Here is a 24,512-nt window from a genome sequence, read left to right on the forward strand (position 1 = left end):
CTAGCTCTCGGCTTCTGCCTTCTTACTGGCCGCTTTGGACGATGAGGACTTGGTGGGAATGCCAGGCTTTCTCGGGCCTTTAGGGGCCTCTGCCTTCCTGGCCAGTGGTACAGGCTCCATCTTGGACCCACTGCCCTTGGGAGGAACAGGGGCCTTGGCTTTAGGCCCCTCCCCGGCCCCCTGGGCAGCAGCCTTTTTAGGGACCTTGCTCCCCATCTTCTTTTTGGCTGGGGAAGCAGCACCATTCTCGCCCTATAAGAAAGCAAACCAGGAGCAAGGTGACAGAGCTGGGCAGGGCTGGGTGCACAGCTCAGAGCCCACGAATTTAGGGTTGAAATCCCAGCTCTGGGTCACTTTTGACAAGTGACCTCACCTCTCTAAGTCTCAGCCTCTTATCTATAAAACGGGGATGGTGATCCTCAGGGCGCTGAAGGGCCAGGGAGGAGAGGAAAGTGCTCTGTACTTTGTAGGAAAATAAGTTGCCCCCTTCCTCGGCTGACCCCTCTGGGGCTGGGTGGGGATGCCTGAGCTCTGGTCGCTGGAGACCCGGAGCGGGAAGTCACCCAGGCACCTACCTTGGTGACCGTGAGTTTGGAACTCTGACTCCCAGGCTTTGTTTTCCTGTGGGCCTTGGTATCTGCTGGAAGAGGGGATGGCATGTGAGAAAGACCCCTTTCAGGAGGAGCTGCTGCTGGGCAGGAAGCTTCAGGGGTCCCACGGCCCTCGTCCTGCCCAGGGCCCAGTCCTCACTCTGACACTTGCAGGCTGTGTGACCTGGAGCAAGTGGTTTAGCCTCTCTGAGCCTGGGTGCCCTAGTCTGCCAACTGAAGGTAGCAGCCTCTCTCCCACGGACAGGTGGAGGATTAACTGGACGGTGGATGACCATCCCCCACTCCGTTCACAGCTCGACGCCTGCCCACACCAAAGGCCCCTGACAGGTGTATCTGCCTCTAGCCTTTAACCCATCCTCCACATGGAGGCCAGGATACATTTTTAAAAACACCTTGGACCCTAGCTGTCCCCTGTTCAGAGTCTTTCTGTGGCTCCTCATCACACAGAGACAACTATTTGTACTTCTTCCACCTTCTTCATGCTTCCAGGTCTTTGCACAGGCTGTTCTGCCTGGGACACCTCCTCCAGGAAGCCTCCCCTGACCCCTCTCAGAGATGATCCCTCCTTCTCTCTCTGCGCTCTTCTTCCCCATACCCACCCCCACAAGCTACCATGCATTCTCTGTCTCTCTGAGTCAAGCCAAGTGCTCAGGGCACATTGGCTAGGAAACCCCTCCTCCCCAGAGCTGGCCCCTCCATCCCAACTCATGTCCAATGGCTGCCAGAAACCCCCTCCCATGCCCTCCTCTCACCCCATTCACATCCATACCTTGGCTGCTCCTTCCACCTTTGACCTCTGACTTCCCGCCGGGCCCACTGGCAATGGGAGGGGCCTGTGTGGCCTTGTCTGGCTGTTGGGAGGACTTCTTGGCCTCACCCAGTCTTGCCTCTTGGTCCTTGTTCTGCTGGCCTTTCTTGGGGGCCTTCTTGGCTGCACCTGGTTTGGGGGTAGCTGTCCTCCGCTCTCCCGGCTTCCTGGATCCTTTTTTCACCTCGCCTGGGTTGGGTGGGTTCTTCTTTGACTCACTTGGTTTCTTGGGGTCCTTTCCCTCAGCTTGACCAGGCCTCCTGGGGGCCGTCATGGTGGACGTCTTCCTGGGCTGGATTTTCCTTTTGTCTTTGGAAACTAACTGGAGGAGGAGAGAACGGGGTGGGATTGAGAGCAGAGGTTCTGGATGTCTCACGCCCTTATACCCTACATGAGGCTCAGAGAAGACCCCATCCCAAAGGAGGGGGAGAAGAAGGCGGCCAAGGGCTTGCAGAGAGGACGCAAAACCACCTCCTAAATGCCGGCTGCCGGTAATGCATTCCACCCACTCATGCACTGTGAGAAAGGGTGCTGCCATTTAGGAGCTAAGGAACCCGAGTCTCCAAAACTCACCCAAGCTTCTCCTACCCTCCCTGCACAGGTGGCGGGCACGCGCCTCCCACCCCTGCACCCGGAAGCCTCAGAGCCAGGCTTCTGGGAGCACGTCATGCACACTGAGCCCTAACGGTATCTCTGAGATGCTAACCTACAATCTCCTTTGACCCCCCAACACCATCCCATGGACTGTGGCTCGGACTCCCCGCCTCCCCGCCTCACACCACCGCGTCCCCAAGTCTCCCTGCCGCTTCGCTTCTGTGTAGCTGGACACGGACATGGAGGTCAGTCGGCTGAGAGTTCATGGCTTCCTGGGGCCTCAACCCCAGCGCAAGTGCGACTCGCCCAAGTCTTCTCCTCCCCCTCTGGCCTCGGTCTCCCCATCTTTACAATGGGGCCATCAGGGAGGGTGAGAGCGGCAGGAGGATGCAAGCGTCCCTGGCGAGCAGGTGGTCCCGCCCCTCTAGAGCGCAGCTTATGACGCTGCTCCCCAGCGTCCCTGGACCCTCACGGCTCCCCGTTACCCACCAAGACCAGAAACAGCCCCCACTCTCTGCACACACACATTCCTGACTCCGTGGTACCCAAGACCCCCGTCCCTGCCTCCCAGCCCCTTGGCCCACTTTCCTGACTGCCTCCCAGTCACACGCACTCCCAGTGCCCTCTCTTGCTCCCCTTCACCCCGCCCTGTGCCCCTGGCCTTGCCATGGCTGGTGTCCAGGCTCTGACCCACACACCCAGAGTTCCAGGAGGGGGCATCCCCTGTGCTCAGCCACCCTACTCCCACAGGGATTGGAACGTGGAGGTTGAGAACGTTCCACCGTGTTCCATGGAGCCTGTCAGAGGAACTGCTACTTGCTGGGGCACAGCAGTGACAAGACAGACCCCATGTCTGTGTCCCTGAGATTTCCCTGGTGGCAGCTGGCAGTCACGATGCTGGGGCTTAATTCTGTGGCCAAGTTTGCCCTTAGCTCTGGGTGACCCTCCCTTTTGAAAGAGGAGGTAGTGGCTCAGGGAGGCGTCAGCCCTGGTCTGGAGACCTCGGGTCTGGAGCCAGACAGCACGGGGAGCAAACCCCATTCCTGTGACCCCGTAGAGGCCAAGGTTGGGTCTGTGCCACCCATGGTAAGGAATTCCAGGAAGGGGTCATGGGTGCCCAGGACCCAGAAGTAAAACAGCTGAGACGGTCTCTGGTCACTCAACACACCCAACAGGGATGGAGGCGGATGCAGCAGGGTGAGCGGGGCCGTGTGGGTGCTCAGCTTTACCGGGGGGGGGGGGGCGGTCTTGGCAAAGACAGAGGAAGAACGAGAAGAGACAGAAGGAGAGAGGGAACAGGGCAGGGGCAGGGGACCAGCACCCAGAGGCTGGGAAGAAAGAGCTGGAATTGGGGTTCAAGCCCTCGGGCAAATCCACCCACACCCTGGGGCCTCTCGGTACCCCCCACCCCACTCCCAGCGGCTGACTTTGAAGCTGCCAGTGGCTCCCCGGGCCTTGGAGTTGACGGGCCTGACGAGGAGGCCACGGTGCATGCCTGTGGCCAAGGCCTGCTTCAGCAGGTACTTGAGCCGGAGGACGTCCACCGTCGGGTACTTCTGCAGGATGTAAACCTTGATGGCCGCCACCGAGGTACCCCGGCGCTGCTCCCCCGCCTGCAGCGCCTCCAGCACCATGCGCAGCACCGGAGGGTGGCGGCGGGGCTCTCGGACACCGCTCCGGCTCAGGCCTACGGACAGACAGCAGGACATCACCCGGGGCCCAGACCTCCCTCAGGCCCCGCTGAGGACAAACACGCCTAGTCAAGCACCCACTAGGCGCTGGCCAGGCCCCACTGTGGGTGAGCAAGCGGCCGGGGGATCAAGTACACACCCCTCACCCCCACCCCAGGTCAGTGCCACTGCCCCCTGGCCTGGGAGCAGAGGCGGGGGGCACTGCTTGGCCACCTGGGGTCTCCCGGTGCCCGCCGTGGGGCTGGGCACACACCAGCCCTCCACGAAGGCTCATTAAAAGCATTAAAGGGTCCTTTAACAAACAAACCTACACCAGGTCCGTTGTCTAGCTCTAACTACCAGTTTACAGGAAATGCAAGGGCCACAGGCATGAAATCAGTAAAACCCAGACTGTGAGGAACTCTGCAGAACACACGGTCCGGTTTCTCCTACAAATAAGCAAGGAGGACAAGAAAACGTGGGAAGGGCCCCAGAGAGGAAAGATCCTAAGAATCCCTTTAACCAAATGCAACATGGGGGCCTTGCTCAGACTCAGAACATGATTTGAACAATCCAACTGGAATAAAAAAAAAAGGCAACTAGACAAATGTGAACACTGGAATATTTCATGATTTTAAGGATGATACTGTTTCCAGTGTGCTGATGGTATTGTAATTATTTTAAGAGGTTCTTATCTTTTAAAGATAAATACTGAACTGGGACTTCCCTGGTGGCACAGTCGATAAGACTCCTTGCTCCCAGTATAGGAGGCCTGGGTTTGATCCTTGGTCAGGGAACTAGATTCCATATACATGCCACAACAAAGAGTTTGCATGCCACAACTAAGGAGCCCATGTGCCGCAACTAGGGAGCTGGTGAGCTGCAACAAAGGAGCCTGCCTGCCACAACTAAGACCCAGTGCAGCCAAATAAATAAATAAATAAATAAATAACGATAAATACTGAACTGTTTACAGATGAAATGATAAGTCTGGCATTTACTTTGAAATAATGCAGTAGGTGAAACAAGGGTAGCCACAAGCTGTTAGCTGTTGAAGTCGGGTGATGGGTGCATGGGGTAGGGGCGCAGGTCACTGTACCATTCAGTCTACTTTTGTGTCCGTTTAAAAGTTTTCATCATGGGACTTCCCTGGTGGCACAGTGGTTAAGAATCCGCCTGCCAATGCAGGTGACGCGGGTTCAATCCCTGGTCCGGGAAGATCCCACATGCTGTGGAACAACAAAACCCATGCACCACAACTACTGAGCCTGTGCTCTAGAGCCCGCGAGCCACAACTACTGAGTCTGCATGCCACAACTACTGAAGCCCACGCACCCAGAGCCCACGCTCTGCTCCACAACAAGAGAAGCCACTGCAATGAAAAGCCCGCGCACCACAACAAAGAGTAGCCTCCACTCACTGCAACTAGAGAAAGCCCGTGCTCAGCAATGAAGACCCAACACAGCCAAAAATAAAATATAAATAAATCAATTTATTTAAAAAAAGAGTTTTCATCATAAAAAGTAACAAAAGAATTTCACTCCTAGGTATATGCCCAAGAGAAAAGAAAATATATATCCACACAAAAATGTGTACACAAATGTTCACAGCAGCATTATTTATAATAGCCCAAAAGTAGAAACAACCCCAAAGTCCATAAACTAATGAATGCATAAACAAACCGTGTTATAGCCATAAAATGCAACGTCATCCAGGCAACAGGAGGAATGAAGTACTTCCTTGAAAACATTACGCAGAGTGAAAGCAGCCAGTCACAAAAAGTCATATATTGTATGAGTTTGTTTATATGAAACGTCCAGAATGGACAAATCAGAGCCAGAAGGTAGATTAGTGGTTGCCAGGGGCTGGGAGGTGGGCAGGGATGGGGAGTTGACAGCTAATGGGTACAGGTTTTCTTTAGAGGGGATGGAAATATTCTAAAATTGACTGTGGAGACGGGTACACAACTGTGAATATACTAAAAGCCATAGTACACTTTAAATGGGTGAATTGTATGGTATGTGAATTATTGAAATATCTCGATAAGCTGTTATTTTTAAAAAGTTGCAAAGGAGAGTAGGATCCAGAGGTGAGGAGGGAGACACTGTGAGAAGTTGTCAGTCACTGTAAAGCATGTAAAAGTGGTTTAAATATGAAACCTGATTTAAACATAGTGATTAGAAATGTTGATTTCCAACCAATTTGCAAAAACTAAAGACTCAAAAAAGGAATCAAGTGGCTAAAATATATATTTTTTTTAAAACCACATTTTAAAGTGGAAAAAATAAAACAACCTTGTACATATACAGACTGCTATATCAAAGCCACATGGGAACTACAAACCAAAAAACTACAATAGATACACACACAAAAAAGAAAAAGCAACCCAAACACAACACTAAAGATAGTCATCAAACCACAAGAGAAGAGAACAAAAGAAGGGAAGAAAGAAGAGCAACAAAAACAAATCCAAAACAATTAAGAAAATGGAAATAGGAACACATGTATTGATAACTACCTTAAATGTAAATGGATTAAATGCTCCAACCAAAAGACATAGACTGGCTGAATGGATACAAAAAAAGACCCATTTATATACTGTCTACAAGAGACCCACTTCAGACCTAGGGACACATACAGACTGAAAGTGAGGGGATGGAAAAAGATATTCCATGCAAATGGAAAACAAAGAAAGCTGGAGTAGCAATACTCATATCAGACAAAATCAACTTTAAAATAAAGACTGTTACAAGAGACAAGGAAGGACACTACATAATGATCAAGGGATCAATCCAAGATATAAAAATTATAAATATGTATGCACCCAACATACAAGCACCTCAATATATAAAGCAAATACTAACAGCCATAAAGAGAGAAATTGACAGTAACACAATAATAGTGGGGGACTTTAACCCCCCACTGACACCAATGGACAGATCATCCAGACAGAAAATCAATAAGGAAACACAGGCCTTCAATGACACTTTACACCAGATGGACTTAATTGATATTTATAGAACATTCCATCCAAAAGGAGCAGAATACACATTCTTCTCAGGTGCACATGGAACATTCTCCAGGACTGACCACATGCTGGGCCACAAAGCCAGCCTCAGTAAATTTAAGAAAATTGAAATCATATCAAGCATCTTTTCTGACCACAACGCTATGAAATTAGAAATAAATTACAGGGGGAAAAAACCCTGTAAAAAACACAAACTCATGGAGGCTAAACAATATGTTACTAAACAACCAATAGATCACTGAAGAAATCAAAGAGGAAATTAAGAGAGACAAATGAAAATAAAAACACGACCATCCAAAACCTATGGAATGCAGCAAAAGCAGTTCTAAGAGGGAAGTTTGTAGCCATACAATCTTACCTCAGGAAACAAGAAACATCTCAAATAAACAACCTAACCTTACACCTAAAGCAACTAGAGAAAGAAGAACAAACAAAACCCAGTTAGCAGAAGGAAAGAAATCAAAGATCAGAGCAGAAGTAAATGAAACAGAGGTGAAGAAAACAATAGAAAAGATCAATGAAACTAAAACCTGGTTCTTTAAAAAGATAAACGAAACTGGTAAACCTTTACTAGACTCATCAGAAAAAAAAGGGACAGGCTTCCCCTTTCAATAAAATTAGAAATGAAAAAGGAGACTACTACAAGCAACTATACACCAATAAAATGGACAACCTGGAAGAAATGGACAAATTCTTAGAAAGGTACAACCTTCCAAGACTGAACCAGGAAGAGAAAGAAAATATGAACAGACCAATCATGAGTACTGAAATTGAAACTGTGATTTAAAAACTTCCAACAAACAAAAGTCCAGGACCAGTTGGCTTCACAGGCAAATTCTATCAAACATTTAGAGAAGAGCTAACACCTATCCTTCTGAAACTCTTCCAAAAAAAATTGCAGAGGAAGGAACACTCCCATTCTACAAGGCCACCATCACCCTGATACCAAAACCAGACAAAGATACCACAAAAAAAGAAAATTACAGGCCAATATCACTGATGAACATTTACGCAAAAATCCTCAACAAAATACTACAAACCGAATCCAACAACATGTTAAAAGGATCATACATCATGATCAAGTGGGATTTATCCCAGGGATGCACGGATTCTTCTATATCTGCAAATCAACCACTATGATATACCACATCAACAGACTGAAGAATAAAAACCATATGATCATCTCAATAGATGCAGAAAAAGCTTGTGACAAAATTCAACACCCATTTATGATAAAAACTCTTCAGAAAGTGGGCATAGAGGGAACCTACCTCAACATAATAAAGGCCATATATGACAAACCCACAGGAAACATCTCAATGGTGAAAAAATGAAAGCATTTCCTCTAAGATCAGGAACAAGACAAGGAAGTCCACCCTCATGACTATTATTCAACATAATTTTGGAAGCCCTAGCCACAGTAATCAGAGAAGAAAAAGAAATAAAAGGAATACAAGTTGGAAAAGAAAAAGTAAAGCTGTCACTGTTTGCAGATGACATGATACTATACATAGAGAATCTTAAAGATGCCACCAGAAAACTACTAGAGTTCATCAATGAATTTGGTAAAGTTGCAGGATACAAAATTAATGCACAGAAATCTCTTGCATTCCTAGACACTAACAATGAAAGATTAGAAGGAGAAATTAAGGAAACAATTCCATTTACCATTGCAACAAAAAGAATAAAATACCTAGGAATAAACTTACCTAAGGAGGCAAAAGACCTGTACTCAGAAAAGAAAGAAATCAAAGATGACACAAACAGGTGTTCTTAGATTGGAAGAATCAACATTGTGAAAATGACTATATTACCCAAAGCAATCTACCGATTCAATGCAATCCCTATCAAATTACCAATGGCATTTTTCACAGAATTAGAACAAAAAATTGTACAATTTGTATGGAAACACAAAAGACCCCAAATGGCCAAAGCTATCTTGAGAAAGAAAAACAGAGCTGCAGGAATCTGGCTCCCTGACTTCAGACTATATTACAAAGCTACAGTAATCAAAACAGTTTCATTGCAGCACTATTTACAATAGTGAGGACATGGAAGCAACCTAAACGTCCATCAACAGAGGAATGGAAAAAGAAGATGTGGGGACTTCCCTGGCAGTCCAGTGGTTAAGACTCTGTGCTCCCAATGTAGGGGGCACGGGTTCGATCCCTGGTCAGGGAACTAAGATCCTGCGTGCTGCAGCCAAAAAACAAACAAACAAAAAGATATGCTACATATATACAATGGAATATTACTCAGCCATAAAAAAGAATGAAATAATGCTATTTGCAGCAACGTGGATGGACCTAGAGATGATCATACTAAGTGAAGGAAGTCACACAGAGAAAGACACATATCATATGATATAACTCATATGTGGAAGCTAAAAAAAAACAAGGTACAAATGAACTTATTTACAAAATAGAAATAGAGTCACAGATGTAGAAAACAAACTTACAGTTACTGGGGGGAAAGGGAGGAGGGATAAATTGGGAGATTGGGATTGACATTTACACACTACTATATATAAAATAGATAACTAATAAGGACATACTGTATAGCACAGGGAACTCTACTCAATACTCTGTGATGACCTATATGGGAAAAGAATCTAAAAAAGCATGGATACGTGTATACTGTACACCTGAAACTAACACAAAATTGTAAATCAACTATACTCCAATAAAAATTTAAAAAAATAAAATAAAGTGGGAAAAAACCCACCTGAAAACTCTAGATCTCAGCAAAAATTGTAAAGAGGCTTAATCAAATTCAACCTCTACTGCCTCCTGGCCAGGAAGAGCCCAGTGTCTGAGAATATTCATTTTGGGGCCAGAGCCTGCAAATCAGTAGAGTCTGAGGTCAGTCAGGACCTCTACAGTCTCACTCTCCTCCTGCAAATAAAAACTCCCCCACCTCCTGTGGTGGGGAGGGGGCCCTAAGGAGCTCTGAGCCCTCCCAACTGCAGTGTCAAAGGGTTTCTGGAGGGGCCTGGCCTGGCGTGACAGCTCTGAGACAGGCTGGGACCTGGGACCGTCTGCTGCAGTGCTTGCACCTGGACAGACATCTCCTCAAGCAACGACATACAAAGAAACTATAAGGGACTAAAAATAACTGCATGCATGCCCAGTGGGGCAAATTACGGGCAACAAGAATCAGAAAAACCAAAAACCCAACTGCCACTTCTGAAGAGCTGGGAGCAAAAGCAGGGTACTGGGCATGCCCCCTGCACAGAACACCACCAAAGGGGTGGGCAGACCACCTAAGCCACCCCTCTGGCCCGACCCCTGGACACACCCTCACCCCACCCCATATGAGGAAGCAGTTTGCACCCCTCCCTCAGCAAGCGAGCAAGGGAACCTGTTACTTGTTTTCGCTCCCCCCTGCTGCAGCAAGGGTCCCAATAAAGCCTTGCCTGAATTTTTTTTTTAATTTATTTTTGGCTGTGTTGGGTCTTCGTTGCTGGGCGTGGGCTCTCTCTAGTTGCGGCGAGCGGGGGCTACTCTTCACTGAGGTGCGTGGGCTTCCCACTGCGGTGGCTTCTCTTGTGGAGCACGGGCTCTAGGCACGCGGGACTCAGGAGTTGTGGCGCATGGGCTCAGCAGTTGTGGCTCGTGGGCTCTAGAGCACAGGCCCAGTAGTTGTGGTGCACGGGTTTAGTTGCTCCACATCATGTGGGATCCTCCCGGACCAGGGCTCGAACCCGTGTCCCCTGCACTGGCAGGCGGATTCTCAACCACTGCGCCACCAGGCAAGTCCCTTTGCCTGAACTTCTTATCTGGCCACTGATCAATTTCTATTGATAAGGAGGCCAAGAACCGTGTTCAGTAACATACTTTGTGGCGACACCACAAAGGGACAATTGTTCCCTTCCCAGGAGAGGATCTACGCACCTCTGGGACCACTGAACACAGCTTCCCCATGAGTGACAAGTGGCCACCTGAACCTCTTGTTTCAGTGTCACCACATTTGGTAAGTCTGCCTTCCTGGCCCCTGGGGGCCTCAGTGCCCTCATTCAGGCAACTCTTTCCCCTTCCCCTTTGTCCTTTTTCCCTCACCGCTTTCCCTTTGTCCCTTTTCCTCTCCTGAAATCTCTCTACTTCTTTCTCTGTCCTCTCCTACTTCTGTCCTATCTTTCCGAGAGAGTGGACATCGGGCAGCTACAGCATCACGCCTCTCAGCTTGTGAGACCTGCTCCCTCTGGCCAGCAGCAGCTCACCTCGACAGGTGACAAGCAGAGGTGGGAGAGGCTCGCCTCACACAGTGCAGATCCTGGTCCAGCAGGCTCTCCTGACAGGAGATTTATGAGAATGATAGAGGTTCAAACCTCAACATGTGGCTGGAAGTCCGATCATTCCTGCTGCCAAGAGAAGTCCCGTTGGACAATAAATGCTGGAGAGGGTGTGGAGAGAAGGAAACCCTCTATGCTTTTTGTGGGAATGTAAACTGGTACAGCCACTGTGGAGAACAGTATGGAGGTTCCTTAAAAAATTAAAAAGGGAGCTACCATATGATCCTGCAGTCCCACTCCTGGGCATATATCCAGAGAAGAACATGGTCCGGAAGGATACATGCACCCCAGTGTTCATCGCAGCACTGTCTACAATAGCCAAGACACGGAAGCAACCTAAATGTCTATCGACAGAGGAGTGGATAAAGAAGACGTGGTACATATGTACAATGGAATACTACTCAGCCATAAAAAAAGAATGAAATAATGACATTTGCAGTAACATGGATGGACCTAGAGATTGTCATACTGAAGTAAGTCAGACAGAGAAAGAGAAATATTGCATGGTATTGCTTATATGCGGAATCTAAAAAGAAATGATACTGGACTTCCCTGGTGGCGCAGTGGTTAGGAATCTGCCTGCCAATGCAGGGGACACGGGTTCGAGCCCTGGTCCGGGAGGATCCTGCGTGCCACGTAGCATCTAGGCCCCGGCGCCGCTACTACTGAAGCCCGCGCACCTGGAGCCCGTGCTCCGCAACAGGAGAAGCCACCCACAGTGAGGGGCCCACGCGCCACAGCGAAGAGTGGCCCCGCTCGCCACAACTAGAGAAAGCCCGTGCGTGGCAACGAAGATCCAACACAGCCAAAAAATAAATAATTAATTAAATTTAAAAAGAAATGATACAAATGAACTTATTTACAAAACAGAAACAGACTCAAACTTAGAGAATGAACTTATGGTTACCAGGGGGGAAGGGTTGGGGGAAGGGATAGTTAGGGAGTTTGGGATTGACATGTACACACTGCTATATTTAAAATGGATAACCAACAAGTATCTACTGTATAGCACAGGGAACTCTGCTCAATATTATAAGAACTTAAATGGGGAAAGAATTTGAAAAAGAATAGATACATGTATATGTATAACTGAATCACCTTGCTGTACACCTGAAACTATCACAACACTGTTAATCAACAATACTCCAATAGAAAATTAAAAGTTTAAAAAAAGAAAAAAGAGAGGTCCCATTGGGAATGGGCTAAAGCTGCCGTTTTCTATATACTGGTGTATGCGTGGGTGAGAGTCCCACAGATGATGTACAACTGGCTGATTTCCGGGCTTGATCACCGCAACGGGCAGTGGATAGGGTCTTCCCTCCTTCACTGGCTCTTTCTGGAAGCACGCAGGTTGGTGCCTGAATAGATACCCACAGGGGGCGGGTTGAAAGGGCAATCTCTCTCTCTCTTTCCTTTTCAGTCTTTTCTTTCCCTCTTCCCTTCACCTGTCCCTTGGTTCTCAGCCCTGCACTCTCATCCCCTTAATCCTAAAGATTTCTTGTTTGTGTGTTTAAGTTTTTGTCACTGGTATCTTTGTATCATGTAGTCTTGTCTGTCCAACTGCTCCTGCAAGTCTCTGCCGAAGCTCAGTGGAGCATTTATGCCTTGAAGTACAAACACACACAGCCACATCGCCTGAAACTCCTGTCTTGGGTTACTTGGTGGGATTTTAAAGAACAACAACAACAAAAAAAAAAAAAAAAAAGAGAGGGGCTTGCATTTCTCTCCTCTGCCTTTGCCATGTAACTATTCTGCCTGAGCTCCAAGAATTCCCTGATCCATCTGTAGTCCCCCAGTCTCAGGGAAAAAAAGAGGCCTTTTTAATTTCAAGAGGGAAAACTATGAGATCTCTGATTCTGTAGAAATTAACTTGTCTAACTTAAGCTTGTCAGTTTAATTAATACAGACCTGTCTTTAGAGTCATCAACATTAAGTATATTTTATTTGTACCTAGGGTTACTGAAAGTCAATAAGTACATATTGTTTCTGTTATAAAATCTGTCATCAAGGAGAATGACCTGATGTGATTAAACTTTTAAGTAAATTTAACTATGATAAGAGCTTTTTGATAAACTCTATGGGAATAATTATGTTTTGGAAACGTCCATCTAGAATAGTCCCTCCAAATTTTGGTAACTTAAAACTAAATTAAGTCAAATGATAGGAATCCATCGAGTATCCAGGCCATTTCAAATAAGATGAAATACTGGAACATTAATTGTTAAACAGGTCTATATTTACCTACTTTTGTCTTCTTGTGAGAGGGAAACTAAAGATGTTTGGGTTTATTAGACACATGTCTTGCACCACATTAAGGAAAGAAATTGTGCTTTGGGAAGATACATGTTTCTAGATGTTATGGGATATTCCAATCAAGGAATGCTAATGTAAAAGACAGTTCATGGTTGCTTAAGGAAAGTAGGATGTGTGTTTTCAGAAAAGAAGGTATGAGGGTGGCTTCCTTGGTGGCACAGTGGTTAAGAATCCGCCTGCCAATGCAGGGGACACGGGTTCTATCCCTGGTCCGGGAAGATCCCACATGCCGCGGAACAACTAAGCCCGTGCGCCACAACTATTGAGGCTGCGCTCTAGAGCCCACGAGCCACAACTACTGAGCCTGCATGCCACAACTACTGAAGCCTGTGTGCCTAGAGCCCGTGCTCTGCAACAAGAGAAGCCACTGCAATTAGAAGCCCATGCACCGCAACGAAGAGTAGCCCCCGCTCGCCGCAACTAGAGAAAGCCCATGGGCAGCAACGAATACCCAACGCAGCCAAAAAATAAATAAATTTTAAAAAAATAAGATATGAGGAATGGAAATATATTTTATTAAAAGGAAAAAGTGATTTTTGTCCTAGGGCTGGTTATTTCTGAATGGAAAGAATAAGGGACAGTATAATATGGCTACACAAAGTTGCAGAAGGTTTGCAGAAAAGGATCATTGGAAAAAGAATTTTGTATGTGGTCAGGACTTTCTAAGATTGGGTCAAATTTAATTAGCAAAATGGATTTTATTAAGAGTAGGCTGATGCAAGACTGGATTTGGTTTCTCTCTCTAGGAGAACAAAATTGCCCTGGAGTGCTGCTTTTGATAAAAGATCGTGTGAGTTCCTGTATTTACTTTTGAAATCTTTTTTTCACCTTAGCTTAAGGAGTAAGTAAGTACTCTCACCTTATTCTATGTCCAAAAATCCCCTGTGGGAATACTCCCACCTCTAGGCCCTCAGGTCCTGACCCCTGTGGCCTTTTCCATTGCGAATCTGTAAGGAGAGGTTTGGCAGGTTCTCAGAGAACCCTGACAAGTTTAGGGACGAATTTATCAGGCTGGGGTTGACATTCTCTCTCACCTGGCAGGACATCATGGTTATTCTGGCCCACTGTTGCACCCTGGATTAAAAGGAGCGCATACTGAGAAAGGCCAGGGAACATGCAGATGGCCTGGTGGCCACCAATCCACACCACCAAATTTATCAGGTGGGTGGGGATGCAGTCCTAGAACACGACCCACACTGGGACTGTGAAGATTGTGCAGGCCAAGCTAGGATGAGACATTATATTACTTGTCTACCAGAAGGAAGGAAAGGGTATATGGTGAAGCCTGTAAATTCTGATAAGGTCTGAGAGGTTACACAGGAAAAAGATGAAAATCTGGCAGTCTTCCCGAGCCGGGCGACAGAGGCATTCAGGAAGGACACCAATGCAGACCCTGAGTCCGCAGAAGGGAGGACACTGTCGGCCATGCATTTTATCACCCAGGCTACTCCTGATATCTGGAGAAAATTACAAAAGCTTGAGGCCGGGCCCCAGACCCCGCTGTCAACCTTGGTAGAGGAGGCCTTCAAGGTCTGTAACAACCAAGACTTAACGGACGAGACCAATAAGAATAAGAGGCTAATAAAGAAAATGCAGCTTTTGGCTGCTCTGATCCACCCACCACCTCGAGGGGATCCTGGAGGGTCAAGAAGGCTGGACAGGGGCTTCCCTGGTGGCGCAGTGGTTGAGAATCTGCCTGCCAATGCAGGGGGACACGGGTTCGAGCCCTGGTCTGGGAAGATCCCACATGCCGCGGAGCAACTAAGCCCGTGCTCCACGACTACTGAGCCTGCGTGTCTGGAGCCTGTGCTCCGCAGCAAGAGAGGCCGCGATAGTGAGGGGCCCGCGCACCGCGATGAAGAGTGGCCCCCGCTTGCCACAACTAGAGAAAGCCCTCGCACGGAAACGAAGACCCAACACAGCCAAAGATAAATAAATAAATAACTATGCCCTACGACCAAAAAAAAAAAGAAGCCTGGACAGACCGCCAAGAAGCTGCCTGGGCCAGAACCAGTGTGCCTTTTGTTGGAAGGGGGCACTCAAGAGGGAATGTCCTGAGGGCCCTCCTGTGGGATGCCCTAGAGGCAACCCCGCCCCGCCCCAGTTCCTTGCGAATCTCTCAGGTAAGAGATTCCTGCACACCGACTGAGGGGGCCGGAGCGCCTGCCCGGCTCCAGATCCCACTCGATCCATCCTCATCGCTCCAGCGGGGCCTCGGGTCACCCTCAGTGTGGCAGGTAGGAGAACTGAATTTCTTGCAGACACTGGAGCTGCCTGCTCTGTTCTGACTTGGCCAGCCGGCCCCCTCTCCAACCGTGACTGTACTGTGACGGGAGTCGATGGACAGCCAAAGGGAAGGCAACTTAGGTCTCCTCTTGCCTGCGGAATTGGGTCCATTATTATTACTCACTCCTTTCTGTATATGCCAGAATGCCCTGCCCCCTCCTGAGAAGAAATTTGCTAAATAAATTAGGAGTTAGTATATTCTTAGGACAGGGGAGTCCAAGGAGGTAAAGAATTCAAACAGAGAATGCATCTATTTGTAGCCCCAGATGGCCCACCTGCTGGTCATCAAAATGTTCCCCAAGACATCCCCCAGGAAATTAGAGAACCGGTAGATCCTGCAATTTGAGATACCTCGGTGCCAGGAAGGGCAAAACTTGTTCCCCCAATAAAAATACGGTTAAGGCCTGGGGAAAAATACCCCTGGAAAAGACAATATCCTTTAGATGCCACGCGCCTAGTCTTGTGCTGCTCGCTAGGGGTGTTGCCTTAGACATCTGCATGGGCTGGGCTTGTGAAAGGATCAACATGCCTTTGTCTAGAGACTCCAAGATCCTTCCTTGGAAGAGGAAAAAAAAAACATAAAAAGAAATGACTCGGGGCTTCCCTGGTGGCGCAGCGGTTAAGAGTCCGCCTGCCAATGCAGGGGACACGGGTTCGAGCCCTCGTCCGGGAAGATCCCACACGCTGCGGAGCAACTAAGCCCGTGAGCCACAACTACTGAGCTCGCGTGCCACAGCTACTGAGCCTGAGTTCTAGAGCCTGCGAGCCATAACTACTGAAGCCCGCACGCCTAGAGCCCATGCTCCGCAACAAGAGACGCCACTGCAATGAGAAATGAGAAGCCCGCGTACCACAACGAAGAGTAGCCCCCGCTCGCTGCAGCTAGAGAAAGCCCGCGCGCAGCAATGAAGACCCAACACAGCCAAAAGTAAATAAATAAAATAAATTAAAAAAAAAAAAAAAGAAACGGTTGGTTCAAAGCACAAATTCTTATTTTATGGATGTCAAATGTCCAGGCTGCTCCAAGATTACCACGGTTTTCAGCTGTGCTCGGACAGTGGTGCTTTATGCAGGTTGTTCAACAGTGTTGTGCCGGCCAACAGGAGGAAAGGCCAGACCCACAGAAGGGTGTTCATTTAGAAGAAAGCAACACTGATGATCCACACAGCTTCCCGAATTTGTGTTCTATCGCAGACAGCCTTATCAGTGCAGTAAGTCCAGTTAATCTACCAAGATAATGTAATTGTGTTTAATTTTGTAAGGTATACAACAGCGCTCTCCTATCTGGGTGTCAGTTTTACAATCAAGTTTTGATTATGGGAAAAAAAAAAAACCCACAATATCCTTTAAAGTCTGAAGCCCTGAGCGGAATCCAACCGCTGCTCATCAAATTCCTAAAACACAAACTCATTAGGCCCTGCCAGCCCCCTTGCAATACCCCAGTCCTCCCCGTTCAGAAGCCTGATAGGGAGTATTGGTTTGTGCAAGGCTTACAAGCAGTGAATGAGGCCGTCATCCCTATTCACCCACTGGTGTCAAACCCATACACCCTCCGCACCCAAGTGCCAGGGAGCACACAGTATTTCTCTGTTTTGGACCTCACAGATGCATTTTTCTGTATTCCCCTACATCCAGACTCTCCATACCTTTATGCCTTTGAATGGAGGGACCCTGACACCTTGGAGGCTACCCAATACACCTGGACAGTACTTCCGCAGGGTTTTCAGGACAGCCCCCATCTTTTTGGAAACGCGTTAGCAAGGGAACTGAGGGAACTGAGCCTCGAGAGGGAAACTCTGCTACAATATGTTGACGATTTATTGTAAGTAGTGAGACCAAATAAGATTCAGATAAAAATACTGTTAGGGTCCTAAATTTTCTGGCAAGAAGGGGATATAAAGTATCTTCAATCGCTATAAAGTATCTTCAACCAGCAACAGTTTCAATATTTAGGACTGGGTTTGACCCCAGGGACAGAAGCGCTTGCCATAGATTGAAAAACAGCAATTAATGCATTACTATCTCCAACCACAAAAAGGCAACTCTGAGGCTTTCTCAGGAGGGCTAGGTTCTGTCGTATCTGGATTCCAAATTATAGCCTTATAGCAAAATCCCTGTGTGAGGCTCTAAAGGGAGAAGAAAGGGAACCCCTTCAACGGAATAAGGACCACCAGCAGGCCTTTGAGACTCTGAAGACTGCAGTGAGTAGAGCACCAGTGCTGGGGTTTCCAAATTTGCACAAGCCCCTTACCCTACACGTTCATGAGAGGTCAGGGGTAGCACCACGAGTCCTGACCCAAAAGCTGGGACCGGATCAGAGACCAGTGGCTTACTTCTCAACACAACTGGACTCAGTGGCCCTGGGATGGTCAAGCTGCTGGCAGGCAGTAGCGGCCACATCCCTGTTGGTAAATGAGCTTCCAAGCCCACCCTGGGACAACACTTAGGTGTATCAACCCCTCATCAGGTACAATTTGTGCTGGAAGTCAAAGGACATCATTGGTTGACTGGAGGAAGGTTAACAAGATATCAGCCCCTCTTATTGGACACCCCCAGCGTTATCTTAAAGGTGTGCCAAACCCTGAACCCAGCAACTCTGCTTCCAGCGGTCTAGAGTGGAGACTTAGTGCATCAGTGTATAGAGACCATAGAACAAACTTGCTCCAGCAGGTCTGATCTAGATGAACCTCTTGACAGCCCTGAGGTCAAACAGTTTACTGATAGGAGCAGTTTTATAGAAATGGGAACCCAAAAGGCAGGGTATGCCAGTTAGTCTAGATGAACGGAATCGAAGCCAAGGCCCTGCCCCTCCAGACATCAGCCCAGAAAGCTGAACTAATTGCATTAATGAGAGCTTTGCAATTAGGGAAGGATAAGAAATTAAATATTTTTTACTGACTGTAAATATGGGTTCCACGTGCTACATGCTCATGCTGCCATTTGGAAAGAGCAATGTTAATCGCTAGAAATTCCCCCATAAAATATAAAGATTTGATTCTGGCTCTTTTAGAAGCAGTGCAGCTCCTGACCCAGGTAACAGTAATCCGCTGCAGGGGCCATCAGAGGGATGGATCCCTTGTGAGCCAAGGGAACAGCAAAGCTGATCCAACTGCAAAACAGGCAGCTCAATTGCAAGAGCCTGAGCAAATTATGGCCCTAGTGATTGGCCCCCCTGAACTCGCTAGCCTTCTCCAGTATTCCCCACAGGAACGAGAAGATGCTGAGAAACGGGGCTATGAGAAGAGAAGCACAGGCCGGTATAGAAAGGAGAACACGGTTCTAATTCCTGAGGCCCCAAAATGGAAACTCACTAAGAGCTTACATGGTGCCACCCACTATGGGAGGGATCACTACGGGACTTGATGCAAAAGGCTTTTTCAGGGAAGGGGCTTAAAAGAACAGTAAAACAAGCAACACTTGCCTGTGATTTACGTGCCCATAATAACCCACAGGCCCATCCAATCCCCCCTTCATTACTCAGGCCAATTCAATGCCGAGGGACATATCGGGGGGAAGACTGACAGATTTCACCCAAATGCCCCCGCAGTCAGGCTATAAATATCTTATGGTGTTTGTCAATACTTTGACAGGATGGGTTGAAGCCTTCCCCATCCGATCTGAAAAGGCTATGGAAGCCTGTAAGTCCCTTTTAAAAGAAGCAGTTCCTCGGTTTGGACTTCCAAAGTCCCTCCACAGTGATAACGGGCCCTGTTTTATAGCCAGAATCACACAGGGGCTCACAATGGCCCTAGGGATAGACTACAAGCTACATACCTCTTGGCATCCCTAGTCTTCAGGAAAGGTAGAGAAAATGAACCATCCTTTAAAGAAAACCTTAGCAAAACTCTGCCAAGAGACTCATGCACCCTGGACCAACTTGCTTCCTATTGCACCCCTCAGGGTCCGTGTAGCCCCAGGAGTGGTCTGAGGCTTAGCCCATCTGAAATGACCTATGGGAGGCCTTTTCTTACTACTGATATTCTACTGGATGAGGAAGTGAACCAGGCCCTGAGATATATTATTAATCTAGGACAAGTTCAGGAGGCAATCCAGGACTCTGCCCACAAGGCACTGCCAGCCCCCACTACAACTACAGAGGAAGGAGCAGGCCCTTCACAAATAAACCCCGGGGACCAGGTTCTTCTTAGAACTGGAAAGAGGGGTCCCCCAAAGACCAACTATTGCTAAAATGGAAGAGCCCCTATAAAATAATTTTAACCACCCCTACTGCTGTCAAACTGCAAGGGATATCTAGTTGGGTACATTTGTCCAGACTAAAGCTTTTACCTCCAGAAACCCCGCAGGTTCCAACAGAAGAACAATACACCTGTGAGCCAGTGGAAAATCTGAGATACCTATTCAAAGACAGGCACCATCAACAGATAAGTAAAATGATGTAGTAGACTAGACTCCTATTTGCCATTCTTGCTATTGTACTCAGCAGGAGCATACAGGGGCGTCTTGTTAAAAATGTTGTAAAGCTTTAGATGCTGAATTACCAACATAAGGGTCTGCTGTCCCCTAATTTTTTTAAAATTAATTAATTTATTTACTTTGGGCTGCGTTGGGTCCTTGTTGCTGCACGCAGGCTTTCTCTGGTTGAAGCGAGCGGGGGCTACTCTTCGTTGTGGTGCACGGGCTTCTCATTGCGGTGGCTTCTCTTGTTGCGGAGCACGGGCTCTAGGCGCGTGGGCTTCAGTAGCAGCATGTGGCCTCAGTAGTTGTGGCTCGCGGGCTCCATGGTTTTGGCACGGGCTTAGTTGCTCCATGGCATGTGGGATCCTCCAGGACCAGGGCTCAAACCCGGGTCCCCTGCGCTGGCAGGCGGATTCTTAACCACTGCGCCACCAGGGAAGCCCTATCCCCTAATTTTTTTAAGTACTAACAAGAGTTATGTCCTTCAAGGACTGTCCTCTCTTAACAACCGTGAGACAGACATTCAGTTCTGCACCCCAAAAGTGTTTGTTTTTCCTCTGTGAACACCCAAACCATCAGATGTTATGGAATTATGGCCAGGCCCCTGTCATTTTCCAACCAAGCTATAGTGTATAAATGCATTGATGATGTTCACTTCATAGGAGAGGGCACTCTAGGGACTACAGGCCTAAGAGGGGTTTTTATCTGTAACAGAACCACTCCAGCTCATCAGCGAGCCCAGAGAGCACTAGAAATGATCTTAACAGGGGCAGGGCTGGCCATAGGGCTGGCTGCTCCGTGGCGAGGCCTTACCTATCATGAAACAACACTGAGAAATCTCACTAGACAGCTTGGTTATATGATGGAACAGACAAGACAAGCCTTAATGGGACTTAAGATCTCTTGTTTCTTTGGCTAATGTAGTTCTTGACAATCGTCTAGCTCTTGATTACCTTCTGGCAGAACAAAGTAGAGCTTGTGCGATAACTAATACGTCCTGCTGCACCTGGACCAATGCAACGGGACAGGTAGAATTTAATATTAAGGAAATATATGCCCAGGCAGAGCAGCTTCACAATTTTGGCAGGGGCTACATCGCCTCCACTGTCTGGTCAACAGTTAAGGAAGCCCTCCCAAAGTTAACCTGATTCCTTCCCTTTCTAGGCCCTTTAATGGCTATTGTTGTTCTTCTCCTTTAGGGCCCTTGTTTGTTTAACCTTCTGGTTAAGTCTGTGTCTTCCAGCCTCCAACAGTTTCAAGTAAAGGCTCATGATGTCTCAAGGAATTCAACCCATTCCAGTGGACACTGGCCCAGGTCCCTACAGGTCCTTGGAATAGTCAGCGACGGACTTCTACACCACTAGGGTAGGCTAGGGTCTGCGGCCCCGGTCTAGCAGGAAGAAGTTTCAAAAGGAGAGAACTTTGACCCCTTACCCTTTAAGAATAAGGGGTGTAGAATCCCTCAGGGGGGAATGAGACAGGCTGGGACCTGGGACACTTTGCTGCAGTGCTTGCCCCTGGACAAATGTCTCCTTGAGCAATGACATACAAAGAAACTATAAGGGACTAAAAATAACTGCGTGCATGCCCAGTTGGGGCAAATTACAGACAACAAGATACAAAAAGTCCAAAGAGCTCAACTGCTTCTTCTGAAGAGCCAGGAGCAAAAGCAGGGGGTCAGGAGCAAAAGCAGGGTACTGGGCATGTCCCCTGCACACAACACCACCACAGAGGTGGGCAAGCCTCCTAGGCCATCCCTCTGGCCTGATCCCTGGACACACCCCTACCCTCACCCCATAGAAGGAAAAAGTTTGCCTCCCACCTGAGTGAGCAAGTTAGCAAGGGAAACTGTTACTTGTTCTCCCTCCCCCTGCTGCAGCAGGGGGCCCAATAAAGCCTTGCCTGAATTTCTTATCTGGCCTCTGATCAATTTCTATTGATTAAGGAGGCCAAGAATGCTGGTTGGTAACGGATGCGTGGGTGGGGGAGCAGGGAGTCACGGTACCATTCAGTCTACTTTTGTGTCTGCTTGAAAGTTTTCATCATAAAAAGTAACAAAAGAATTTCACTCCTAGGTATATACTCAAGAGAAAAGAAAATACAGGTCCACACCGAAATGTGTACACAAATGTTCATAGCAGCATTATTTGTAACAGCCAAAAAGTAGAAACAACCCAAAAGTCCATAAACTAATGAATGCATAAACAAACCGTGTTATAGCCATAAAATGCAACGTCATCCAGGCAACAGGAGGAATGAAGTACTTCCTTGAAAACATTATGCAGAGTGAAAGCAGCCAGTCACAAAAAGTCATATATTGTATGAATTAGTTTATATGAAATGTCCAGAATGGGCAAATCAGAGCCAGAAAGTAGATTACTGGTTGCCAGGGGCTGGGAGGTGGGCAGGGATGGGGAGTGACAGCTAATGGGTACAGATTTTCATTTAGAAGGGATGAAAATATTCTAAAATTGACTGTGGAGATGGGTATACAACTGTGAATGTGCTAAAAGCCACTGTACACTTTAAATGGGTGGATTGTATGCTATGTGAATTATTGAGGTATCTCAATAAGCTGCTTTTTTTTTTTTTTTAAGTTGCAAAGGAGAGTAGGATCCAGGGGTGAGGAGAGAAACAGTTGTCAGTCACCATAAAGCACATAAGTGGTTTAAATATGAAACCTGATTTAAACATGGTGATTAGAAATGTTGATTTCTGACCAATCTGCAAAAACTAAAGACTCAAAAAAGGAATCACGTGGCTAAAACATATTTTTTTAAAAAACCGCATTTTAAAGTAGAAAAAAAACCACCATCCCAAAACTCTAGATCTCAGCAAAACTTGTAAAGAGGCTTAATCAAATTCAACCTCTTTTCTTTCCTGGCCAGGAGGAGCCCAGTGTCTGAGAATATTCGTTTTGCTAATCCGTAGAACCTGAGGTCAGCCGGGACCTCAGGAGAGTCTCACTCTCCCCTCCAGGCCTCAGTCTTCCCATCCCCCATCTCCCATGGTGGGGAGGGGCCCTAAGGCGGTCTGAGCCCTCCCAGCTGCAGTGTTAGAGGGTTTCTGGAGGGGCCTGGCCTGGGGTGACAGCTCTAACCCTTGCCCTGTCTCCCCCAAACCATGCCCTGTCCCAGGGAGCCACCCCCAAGTCTCCTTCCTCCCCCCGGCCCTCCAACTGTGTTCAGCTTCTCATTCCACAGTTATTCGATGCCTGCTGTATACCAGGATGTCCAGAACAGAACTCACAGCTCCCCGAAAACCTGTCCCCCATCTTCTCTCCTCCACCAATGTGCCCACCCCCATACCTACCCAGACACCCAAACAAGTGCCCAGGGAACATCCAGGAGCCCCTCCCGCTCCCCAAAGTCTTCTCTGCCTCCATCCCCAAGGCGCAGTCTCCTCCCCCTTTCTGACCCTCTCCTCCATTGCCTTCAGTACAAGGGCCAACACACCTGACCTCGGCCTTGGAGGCCCAGTCTAATCAGCCCCTGCCCCCATCACCGCGGTTCCCCCAGCTCTGCCCCAGCCAGCAGGAAGACGGCGCAGCTCCCAAGCACTCCACCAGCGCTCTCCCCTCCAGGCCACAGCCTGTGCCATGCTGTTCCCTCGGCCTGGGCGGCCCTGGCCACCCAAGCAGCATTCATTCATCCTTCAAGACCTAAACATCATCGAGATTTGGACCCCAGCCAAACTGAGCAACTCTCCCTGTGCTTCCCAGGCAGCTGGCACCCCTCACTTCCTCCAGACGAGTCTTTGCAAGTACTCAGAACACTTCCCCTGCCCCAGCCCTCCTTCCCCTGGGTGAGGCTTATCCCTCCTTCAGAGTCACCTCCTCTAGGAAGCCTTCCCTGACCTCCCAGAGGGGGTTAGGCGACTCCTCTGGGCTCCTACAGCCCTCTGGGTCCCCACCACTAAAGCACACACCACATTATCAAATGGCATCTATAATGAGGCAGGCTTGCCTACCAGACTGGGAGCACCTGGAAGGAATGAAATGGGTCTGTTTGCCTCAGTGGACCCCATATCCAGAGAATCCTTGAGGCGTTGTTTGTTGATTAAAAATTGGGACGCAGCCCTAAATCCAAAGCCCAGTCAAGCGTCGAACGCTTGCTTAGCTGTTGCTCCGGCCCCTTCAACTAGCTGCCCTGCAGCTGCAGCTGGGCTGCCAGCGCTCGCCCACAGCAAATGGGCTCCAGCTGGGGAGGCCCCCCCCTCTGCTCTCTTCCCTGGCCCCCACTACCTCTGGCATCAGCTCTTCTGCCCCTGGGGTGGGTTCTGGGGCCGGACTGAGAGAGGAGGAGAAGGGTCGGGGAAGAAGGGTTCAGGACACCCAGGGAACGGGCTCGCGCGGATGAGGGAGGAGCCGCTCCCTTTGCTCACCTGGCTTTTCAGACCCAGATGACCTGGACGACCCCAGTGTGGAGGTCGAGGAGGCTGAGGAGGCTGAGGAGGCCAAGGAGGTGTCACTGGAGGCGACGCTTCCGGGAGCCAT

The 24,512-nt window shown here is 48.3% G+C and overlaps 2 protein-coding genes across 2 annotated transcripts; one reads left to right on the top strand and one right to left on the bottom strand.

The window, feature by feature from the left end:
* Positions 1-24,512, bottom strand: H1-8 (H1.8 linker histone). Its single transcript, XM_068557995.1, has 5 exons — positions 24,401-24,512; positions 3,441-3,700; positions 1,381-1,741; positions 576-640; positions 1-252 (listed from the first exon to the last, which is right to left on the bottom strand). The coding sequence occupies exons 1-5, from the start codon at positions 24,510-24,512 to the stop codon at positions 1-3; spliced, it is 1,050 nt and encodes a 349-aa protein (XP_068414096.1).
* Positions 16,599-16,757, top strand: LOC137773709 (small ribosomal subunit protein eS27-like). The gene has a single exon (XM_068558584.1). The coding sequence runs from the start codon at positions 16,599-16,601 to the stop codon at positions 16,755-16,757; it is 159 nt and encodes a 52-aa protein (XP_068414685.1).

The sequence above is a fragment of the Eschrichtius robustus genome, chromosome 12 (assembly GCF_028021215.1).
Source record: "Eschrichtius robustus isolate mEscRob2 chromosome 12, mEscRob2.pri, whole genome shotgun sequence".
NCBI classification, from domain to species: domain Eukaryota; kingdom Metazoa; phylum Chordata; class Mammalia; order Artiodactyla; family Eschrichtiidae; genus Eschrichtius; species Eschrichtius robustus.